Here is a 9,963-nt window from a genome sequence, read left to right on the forward strand (position 1 = left end):
AACAGCTGGTGATAGAAAATAGATGGTGAAATACTCGCGTTAGAAAAGCCAGTGGCCAATATTGGCTCACGACGGAGAAGGCTGCTGTTCATTTATCATCCAGTAAGAGAGCAGAGCTATTAGAAGCTAACCGTTAGCATTAGCAACTCCAAAACACAGTAGAACTCCTCCAGGCTTGTGTTTGTGACACATCAACAATACAGAGCAAATGGAGTCAGTGGTAGAGTCGCGTTGCTGTTGGCCAATCGAATAAGAGATCTCCAAATATGAGGAAATAAGACGGTGTGTAACATGATTCTGTCATTCTTCTGCTTTGAAGTCTTGTTTGGCAACAGAAGTACTACAACACAATGTAAAACGTAAATTTTTATTTATTTTGGCTGCATTTGTCCATTAAGTACAATGAATTTAGAAAGATAAATACATTTTAAAAGGACAAAGCAATCCTCATGAAAGATTTACGAGCTCAATGTTTCCCAGAAACACCCCATTGCCCAACTTCTGCAAACTTCATTTGATAACATCTGTTTATAGGATGAGTTGTATGCGTACTTTTTTCTTTTGATGGGAAATTTGATTTTATAAACACGGAATTCTTTGTTTTTCCAAGGGATTCCAGGATGCTTTGGTTATTTTGCTACATGATGCTTCCCAACACAGAGGCCAGGATGGCTGCACCCACGGCACCAGTGACGGTCATCTTGGCAGTTGCTGCGCTGCTGCTGAGCGTGGTGGGGTTGCACTTGTCTGTGTTGCAGCAGGTCAATGTGGTGGTGTAGTTGACGAACATCAGAGTTCCTTGGATGGTTTGGTTACAGTTTGAGTTGTCGTCCTTGCACCCCTGATTGTTGAAGCCCACGAAGCTTGTGAGGGATGGGAAAACTGTGAAGAAACAAAAGCATTTGGTTGATCATCACCTTTATTGCTGTATTGCATTTAAAATAGTTCATTTAGATTAGATTGTTCTCCCTGAGACCAGTGAAAATAAAATAGGAAATACCCAATTTGCAATTTAATTTGCTGTCATGGCACTCAGTTTGTAAAGGAGTCTTTTTCCACAGACAGGAAAGGTTTTAATGCCAAATAAAGATGGACAACTAAATTAGTCATTCACAAGGGCGAGATGTGAGGCTTTTGAGCATTAAAAAGACAACTCACCTGTTTTTCCAGTGTAACAGACGTTGCGGGTGCTGTTAGAGCAGCTCTCCGTACTTGCACCCACACAGAGGCCAAACACACTGAAGGAGCACTTGTTGCAGGACAGGGACTCCACTGAAATGGAGACATAGAAGTACAAGAGCTGTGATCAGTAAATGGTTTCCCATCATTTTACACTAACAAAATACAACAACTCAAACTAGAGTTTAACTTGAAAAACTTTCAAGAGCATGAAATAGTTCCGATCTCTGAGACTTTTTACACAGTAAGTCACTTTGAACTTGTACTGAATGTTTTCAGCGTTGCACAATTAGCGTTGAACGTTCTGGACTGCCACACCCTGCATGGTGGATCAAACTTTTTTTTCTACTCCACCCAAAATTATTCGACACGCTTCCATCCAAAGAGTTTCGTGTTCGATTTTAAACAAGTTCTCTTAGAATTTTGATGTGAAATGACAGTTTGAGAGCTTTACTGACATAAAATACAGTCTCATTCAACCTCATTTTTAAGTTTTGTATCTAAAACACCTCAAATCTGTTTCAGTGAGGACAAAAAAATCAGCATCACTCAGGGATTTTCCACCCATTTCCACACAAACTAATGATTAGATGTAATATCGCGGTTCATATTGATTTCTTGGTTAAGTGCCTGTTTTGTGTCACCCTTAACCCTCTGGAGGCAGGTGTTGCGGATTTGCAACGTTAAAACCTACCTACCTGGTTACTCCACATACGTATTTCATGAGTATTTTTTAACTCAGAAGTACCGCTGAAGGGCTTAGTCGTTCGTCCTTATCAAAACTTATTTTGAGCCTGAGAGGGTTAAATCAGCGTAGCTCAAAATTTCACCTGACATTTACAAAATCATAAAACTGGGATTTTCCCACTTTTTAACACAAAAAAAAGAGATAAAAAAATGAAATAATGTATAAAAATACTAATAATAAAAGTGAACATACAGCGGTTTGTTTTGGGAACATTTCTAATAAAATCATTAGGTTTAGCCAATAAAGTATAAAAATATCAGCTTTGATAAGTTATTCTCACCCAGAACCAAAGATGCAAGAACTGCAATGATAGCGAATAAAACTTTTCCCATTTCTGCTCGTTGGTCCGGTTCTCGGTTTTAGATCAAAGATATAAAAGAAATCCACTGAAGTCTCGGAGCTGCTTGTTTCCCAGGTGACTGGATGTTGCAGGTGTCTGAACTGATGCTCGTAAAGGTGAGAACAGATATTTATAGTGTGGCTCTGGCATGGAAGGGAGAGGGATTGAGGAGGGGGGGTGATGACGAGCTTTGGTGGCTATGTCACACCCCAACCAACCACTCCTAAAACAGTTGTGTCACACATTCTGTGCAGGTGGCTTGTGCTTTTGACACCACCCTCTTTCTCTCTGAATATTTCACTCAATCTTATCTTTCTCATTTTTGTCATCTGTTTGGTGACAGTGTCATTTCATCTATGTCACCATTTTTTTAAATGTGTCAAGAAAAAAATGTGGACTCCTCTGGGTGGCCTGGCTGTGCAGGTGTAAGCAGCAGGAGCAGTGAAGGTCATTTTGGTGGATGAACTGGTCTGCAGAGCAAAGCTGAGAAACCTAAACCAGAATATCTTTGTGGTTTTTTGTTTTGTTTTGTATTATTATTATTATTTTTGTGTGTGTGTGTGTGTGTGTGTGTGTGTGTGTGTGTGTGTGTGTGTGTGTGTGTGTGTGTGTGTGTGTGTGTGTGTGTGTGTGTGTGTGTGTATGTGTTCTAAAATAGCACGCAGGCTTTATAAGGCCCTCCAGCTCCCAAAGACAAGTAGTTCAACTATCCGGTCACGCACATATGCCAGTGAAGTGGCATTTTCTTCATAGTTTCATGAGGTTTGAGACCGGTTTGGAGACGTTTCTATATAATTTTCTTTGAAACTGCAGTTCTCTGTAACTGATGAAGCAATGCACATCTTCGCTGAATTGAAGAAGCACTTGTTGCACACTAGAAACAAACAGGAATTCGCCAAGGAACAGCAGGATGTTTTGATATTAAGAAAAAAAACATGATAACAGAAGCAAACCGAGCTTTCTTGAAAATGTATTTGTGTACAAATCTGAAGTTGACTTGTTTACCTGTAATACTGGGTTAGTTTACAACTCTCCATTTGCACTTACAGTGATCCCTCGCTACTTCGCGGTTCGTTTATCGCGGATTCACAACTTCGCGGATTTTTTCTTTGGAGCTTTATTCAAGGGAAATTTGCCGATTTGCGGTATTTTTCTATGCGAAATATCAAGAAATTCCTGTTTTTTTTCATCATTTTCATCATAAAATGCACTTTTTGTAATAAAACTATAAAAAAAACCAAGTAAAAAAATTTTTTTCTTGAGTTTTACCCACAAAAAGAGAATGTGGTCATACGATAATTCAATATAGTACTGTACTGTAAATATGGTGTCCCTACTTCGCGGATTTTCACCTATCGCGGCCAGGTCTGGAACGCATCTACCGCGATAAACGATCACTGTATAGTAATTAAAAATTACTTATTAATCATAAGGGCTCATTTGGTTTTGAGGTGTTTGGAGCCTCACTCGGCACAGCTGCCCTCAAGCTCAGAAACCTGCTGTGATTTAATCTGTGTACTAAAGCAGTAAAAGGGACTGATCGGTTTCAATCTGGTTGGTTGTGCATCAAACTGAGATCATGACAATCTGGGTTGAATTTAACCTTCTCAGGTTCATAATAAGTTTCGATAAAAGGACGAACAATAACCAGGTAGGTAGGTTTTAACTGTTGCAAATCTGCAACGCCGACTCCAGAGCACTAATAATTGAATAATAGCCATGGATCTTTTTTTCATGAGGAGTTCTAAATCTACCAGTTTTTTAAATTTTACTCATCCAAATGCTAAAAACAATTATAAAATAAATCCCTAATAACACATTTATAACATGTTTGAAAACAGAGCTTTGCAAATTTTGTAGTTTGTTTTGTATTCAATTCATGAAATAATTTTTGAAAACATTTTTTTCTGTGGACACAACTAAATTTGACCAGTTCTTCCCCTGGACCAGTGATGCAACCACAGCAGTCACTGTCACAGACCACATTGACAGGCTAGCCCAGGGCTATTCAATTGTGAACCTCGAGGGCCGGTATTCAGCACGCTTTAGTGGTTTCTCTGGTCCAACACACTAGATTCAGTGGTTGAATCACCTGTGCAGCAGCTCAACAGGCTCTGCAGAAGCCTGTTAATCACCTGCTGATTGAAATCAGGTGTTGAGGCAGAGTTAAAACCAAAACGTGCTGAATATCGGCCTTCCAGGCCCGGAAATGAATACCCCTGGGCTAGACCTTGTTCAACTCCAGGGTCTGGATGTTGGTCATGGCTGACATCAGCCTGGAGGGTCACAGTCTGTTGGAGGACCAGGATTTTTCAGTGTGCTGCTTGAACCACCACTTCTGCTTCACAGTGGGCAGAGACAAGCTCTCTTTTCTTGCTCTTTGCAGCTGTGTGTCCGAGAAACTGGATGTAGGGTGGCCCATGACTTCTCTTGCTTAGAAAGCCATGTTAATGTGACATGTTGACATGGAATTTAGTGACAGATCCCTATTAAATATATAGGGTGATGGTGGCAGAGGAGTTAAGGGCCCGCTCTATGACTGAAGGGTTGCAGGTTCATAGACCCTTTACTCTGTCACAGCTGTGTCGTTGGGTAAAACTTCATCCTCCATGTCTTCTGGTAGCATTATAAAAATGTGATGCAATCATTTAGACTGAGGTTTATTGGGAATTTTGAAGTGAATGGATGAGGAATAGAAGAACTGTTATGGTTAAAGTATTTAATACACTGCCTGGCCCAAAAAGTCGCCACCTGGATTCAATTCAATTCAATTTTATTTATATAGCGCCAAATCACGACAAGAGTCGTCTCAAGGCACTTCACATAATAAACATTCCAATTCAGGTCAGTTCATTAAGCCAATCAGAAATAATGTTTCCTATATAAGGAACCCAGCAACTAACAGGTGCGAGCCTCCTATTGGATAACAACTGCACAGCAATTATCTTTCTGCTGGCAACACGTTATTTAACCCCAACTGGTGCAATGAGTTGCTTCTCATTACACCCATGTGGAAAGACACCTCTGGTGGTCGTGGAAAATATCTTAGCCTGTTTGAGGTCAGATCATTGTCATGCACCAAGCAGAGAAAACATCTAAGGCAGGTGTCACCAACTCCACTCCTTAAGGCAGAGGTCCTCAATTATCTCAAAAATCTGATGTTAGCCTAGATCTGGACAAGTGGGGGAGTAGAGGGAGGTGGAGTGTACAGTCGGTAAAGACGGCTCTCCCTTGCCCTGCCTCCAACATGCCTCCATCTAAAAGGCTAGGTTATCCAGAGTTATCTCTGTAGTTTTGCTGCTATAGGCTTAGACTGCTGGAGGATACACGGACCACTTTCCACACTCTACTACTTTCTTCTACAATCTGCTCTTTAACTGTATTATTTCCTGCAATTTCAGCTGTTAACTTAAATTTTTTCTCTATGTGTTTTTCTCCCAGAAGAAGCTACAATGGTGTTCTGCTGAGCTGTGGTAGCCTCATGGAGGGGTCCATCGTCTTGAACACTGTTGCTAACCACTTAAACCAGGGGTTCTCAATCATAATGGTCCGAGGGCCACTCACAAAAAAGACCTAGAAGTGCGTCGGCCTCGCCCTGGCCACGCGCCGTGTGCCGAGGGCCACTTACAAAAAAGACCCAGAAGTAAGAGGGCTGGACGGGGGGTGGGGGGTGGGGGGGTGGGGGGGTTGGATTGCTGGCTGTAATGCACATATTACACAAGCTTGCATTATAAAGCAGAACAACACCTGTCCCCCTCCAGCCCGGCTGTGTGACTGCACTGACCTGTTCTGTGGGACCCTCACCATGTAACCCTCATGTCCGTGCTGTCTCTGGAGGAGCAGATAGGAAACAACATCTCCTGTAACTTAAAATGAACCAAAGCTTCCTCCTAGTTTCTCAGACATCAGTTTATCATCATGAAACAAAAGAATAAAGTGGAACAAGAACTTCTATCTTCTATCTCTCTCTCCTTTTAACTTCTCTGTGTCCCTAAATAAAAGACAGATGATTACGCTGCAGCCGCCGTCACTCACCTCGCTCCCTCCCCAAGACCGGACCTCCCGACATCACAGCACTCGGTCTGACTGAGCGCTTCCAGGAGAAATAATGATGAAATTATGAAAATAATTATGCGTGTTTGGAGGAGCGTCTTTAGATCCTCTCTCTCTCTCTCTCTCTCTCTCTCTCTCTCTCTCTCTCTCTCTCTCTCTCTCTCCCAGTCGCTGATTGAGCGAGCGGCAACACGCTCAATTAACATAAGTCACGGCCTAAATCCAACAGAACCGATCGGGCTGATTCGGTTCGGGTTCGGTCTCAGGTCCAGCGCTCAGCCCTACAGTACCACATAAAGGTGGACCAAAGTTTCCTACCCGGTAAATGTGGAGAACACCTGCTCTGACAGATGTGGATGCTGCGCTGGTGCCGCCGTTAAAATAACAAAACTACATTCCACCATAAATGATTATGGCACTCTTCTATGATGCAGAATCGTTTATGCCCACATCTCATGCATTGATTATTTGATTATTTTCCTCAGCTCTATCTATCTTACACCTCCTGGCCGTCGGGGGTGGGGGTGCGCGCGGGGTTTGGGGGCCACAAAGAGAGGGTGTGTGTGGGCCAGACGTGGCGCCATTTGCGGACCACTGCCTTAAGGACTACATCCTACTGGTTTTCTTTGTTTCCTGCTCCACCACACTTGAATGGAGAAATTCAATCCTCTCTTTACCATGTTTAAATCGGTACAGGCCTATTAATTACTCATTCATTTCAATCAGGTGTGTAGGAGCAAAGAAACAGCTAACATGTGCAGAATGGTAAACCTCGAGAACCAGAGCTGGTGACCCCTGATCTAAGGAGATTCCAGAAAGGACTAAAAATCGGTTAAGAACGGTCCAACACATTATTATAGACTGGTTTGATGAGTCCAGATGGACCCTGTTCCAGAGAGATGGCGCATCAGGGTAAGAAGAGAGGCAGATGAAGCCATGCACCCGTCATGCCTAGTGCCTACTGTACAAGCCTGTGGGGGCAGTGCCATGATCTGGGGTTGCTGCAGTTGGTCAGGTCTAGGTTGAGCAACAGAATGTGCTCCAAGAATGAGGTCAGCTGACCACCTGAATATACTGAAGGACCAGGTTATTCCATATTCCCTGATGGCACGGGCATTATCCAAGATGACTGTGCCAGGATTCATCGGGCTCACATAGTGAAAGAGTGGTTCAGGGAGCATGAGACATCACTTTCACACATGGATTGGCCACCAGAGTCCAGACCTTAACTCCATTGAAAATCTTTGGGATGTGCTTGAGAAGTTTTTGTGCAGCAGTCAGACTCTACATCTTCAATGCAAGATCTTGGTGAAACATTAATGCAACCCTGGATGGAAATAAACCTTGTGACATTCCAGAAGCTTATCAAAACAACGACACAGCGACTGTGTGCTTTAATCAAAGCTAAAGGTGGTCCAACAAAATATTAGTGTGACCTTTTTATTTGGAGGCAACTTTTTTCTGGCCAGACAGTTATTTGTTATTATAAATGCTAACTTTTTGGCTGAATTCTTCTTTTGACCCTCCCATGTTCCTAATGGGGACCAATGGACCCCAGGTGCTGTTTTCTATTTTTTTTTTTTTCATTTTGGAGGATTGACACTCACCTAAAAAAGTAATACAACACTGTAAAATTTAGATATTTTTATTTATTTTAACTAAGTCTGTCCAATAATGCACAATGAATTTAGAAGGATAAATACATTTTGAAAGGACAAAATAAACAAAGAACGTCGTCATGAAAGATTTACGAACTCAGTGTTTCCCTGAAACATCCCATTGATCAACTTCCATGATTTGGACTTCCTGAAAACTTCATTTGACAACATCTGTTTAGAGGATGAATGTGTAAGTCTGTAGAATATTGCACTTGAAGATTTCCTGAATTTGATTACTTAAACATAAAATTCTTAATTTTTCAGAAACGATTGCAGGAAGCTTTTGCCATTTTGCTACATGATGCTTCCCAACACAGAGGCCAGGATGGCTGCGCTCACAGCACCAGTGAAGGTCATCTTGGCAGTCGTGGCGCTGCTGATTGTGATGGGGTTGCAGTTGTTTGTGCTGCAGCAGGTAAATGTGGTGTTGTACGTGACGAACATCAGAGTTCCTTGGGTGGTTGTGTTACAGTTTGTGCTGTCAGCCTTACACCCCTGATTGTTGAAGCCCAGGAAGCTTGAGAGGGATGGGAAAACTGGGGAAAAAACACAAAATGATATTTCTCAAAATGTATTTAATTTATTTGCCTAAAACAGTGCCATTTGCTAGACATCACTCCCTTTTTTCTTCCTCCCCTTCATCCTCGAGTTGACTTGGAAAAATTACATCTAAAACTGTAAAAACTGATTTGCAACCCAATACGTTTACCATTATTGGATGGTAAAGGAGTCATTTTCCACTGACAGCTAACTCCAGAGGTTATAATACCTAATCAACACAAACGCCTAAACCGTTCATGAAAGAGGCTTTTAGGGAATAAAGTAGGACTTACTGGTTTTTCCAGTGTAGCATGTGCTGGTGTTGGTGGTGCAGGCCACAGAGCTTTGACTTAAACAGGTGCCAAGCAGACCGAAGGAGCATTGGTTGCAGGACAGGGACTCCACTGAAATAGGGACATAAAAGTACAGAGCTGGGATCAGAAAAGGGTTAGGGTTAGAGTTAGAACTCAAGCTAGAACTGGACTTAGGAGATCTACTTTAAACGAACAATGTCTTGCAGATTTTTGGCTCCTGTTAACTTGAAACGGTACCAGACATCTTCTACTCAAGAACTCCGTTTGAACTTGTCCCGAATGTTTCCAGCATTGCACAGTTAGCGTTAAACATTGTGGACTACCACATCCTGCACAGTGGATCAATCAAATGTTTATTTAACTCCACCTCAGACCAATATGACATGGCCAAACGCCTGTATCCAAAGAGCTTTGGGTTCAGTTTTGAACAATTTCACTTAGATTTTTTATTGTGAAAGGATGGTCTGTTTGTTACTTATTATAGAAATTTTAGTTATTAACTCACAGAAAATCCATTTAAGTGAAAATAAAGAAATGACAGGAATTTGCTTCAACAGGTTTTTTAACAAATAGATGTTTTTTGGTATTTCTCCTGACCTTTTTTTATAGATCATAAAAATTGTGATTTTTTTTTTGTTTCATAAAAAAAACATAAATTTGGTCCCAAATGAGAATTATAAAATCAAACAGACTGTTCTGTTTAAGACCAGTTCTAACAAAAAATTGATAATGAGTTATTCTGAAGTTATTCTTACCCAGAACCAAAGATGCAAGAACTGCAACGATAGCGAATAAAACTTTTCCCATTTCTGCTCGTTGGTCCGGTTCTTGGTTTTAGATCAAAGATAAAAAAGAAATCCACTGAAGTCCCGGAGCTGCTTGTTTCCCAGGTGACTGGATGCTGCAGGTGTCTGAACTGTTGCTCCTGAATGTGGGAACAGATATTTATAGTGTGTCTCTGGGGTGAAAGGGAGAGAGTTGGAGGACAGGGTAACGATAAGGTTTGGTAGCTATGTCACACCCCAACCAACCACTCCTCAAATAGTTGTTTTACGTATTCAGTCACGTTTGCTTAGTTCTTTAAACAAAACATTCATTCTTAACCTTTTACCCATTGTCTTCTTACCTAAC

At 41.5% G+C, this 9,963-nt stretch overlaps 2 protein-coding genes across 2 annotated transcripts; both read right to left on the reverse strand.

Moving 5' to 3' along the window:
* Positions 1–353: 353 nt before the first annotated feature.
* Positions 354–2,383, reverse strand: LOC107394522 (uncharacterized). The gene is made up of 3 exons (XM_015973495.3): positions 2,208–2,383; positions 1,159–1,272; positions 354–882 (listed from the first exon to the last, which is right to left on the reverse strand). The coding sequence occupies exons 1-3, from the start codon at positions 2,257–2,259 to the stop codon at positions 638–640; spliced, it is 411 nt and encodes a 136-aa protein (XP_015828981.3). The 5' UTR covers positions 2,260–2,383; the 3' UTR covers positions 354–637.
* A 5,566-nt stretch (positions 2,384–7,949) lies between these two features.
* On the reverse strand, positions 7,950–9,749 carry lye (lymphocyte antigen-6, epidermis). Its single transcript, XM_015973497.3, has 3 exons — positions 9,588–9,749; positions 8,812–8,922; positions 7,950–8,514 (listed from the first exon to the last, which is right to left on the reverse strand). The coding sequence occupies exons 1-3, from the start codon at positions 9,637–9,639 to the stop codon at positions 8,273–8,275; spliced, it is 405 nt and encodes a 134-aa protein (XP_015828983.3). The 5' UTR covers positions 9,640–9,749; the 3' UTR covers positions 7,950–8,272.
* Positions 9,750–9,963: the final 214 nt, after the last annotated feature.

The sequence above is a fragment of the Nothobranchius furzeri genome, chromosome 19 (assembly GCF_043380555.1).
Source record: "Nothobranchius furzeri strain GRZ-AD chromosome 19, NfurGRZ-RIMD1, whole genome shotgun sequence".
NCBI lineage: Eukaryota > Metazoa > Chordata > Actinopteri > Cyprinodontiformes > Nothobranchiidae > Nothobranchius > Nothobranchius furzeri.

What these genes read in the sequence shown, in the direction of transcription:
- LOC107394522 (XM_015973495.3), bottom strand. Translation starts at nt 2,259, where the DNA reads ATGGGAAAAGTTTTATTCGCTATCATTGCAGTTCTTGCATCTTTGGTT. An exon ending in TCTTGCATCTTTGGTTCTGG is followed by an intron (nt 1,273 to 2,207) that starts GTGAGAATAACT and finishes TCTCCATTTCAG; the next exon opens with TGGAGTCCCTGTCCTGCAAC. An exon ending in CTGTTACACTGGAAAAACAG is followed by an intron (nt 883 to 1,158) that starts GTGAGTTGTCTT and finishes GTTTCTTCACAG; the next exon opens with TTTTCCCATCCCTCACAAGC.
- lye (XM_015973497.3), bottom strand. Translation starts at nt 9,639, where the DNA reads ATGGGAAAAGTTTTATTCGCTATCGTTGCAGTTCTTGCATCTTTGGTT. An exon ending in TCTTGCATCTTTGGTTCTGG is followed by an intron (nt 8,923 to 9,587) that starts GTAAGAATAACT and finishes TCCCTATTTCAG; the next exon opens with TGGAGTCCCTGTCCTGCAAC. An exon ending in ATGCTACACTGGAAAAACCA is followed by an intron (nt 8,515 to 8,811) that starts GTAAGTCCTACT and finishes TTTTTTCCCCAG; the next exon opens with TTTTCCCATCCCTCTCAAGC.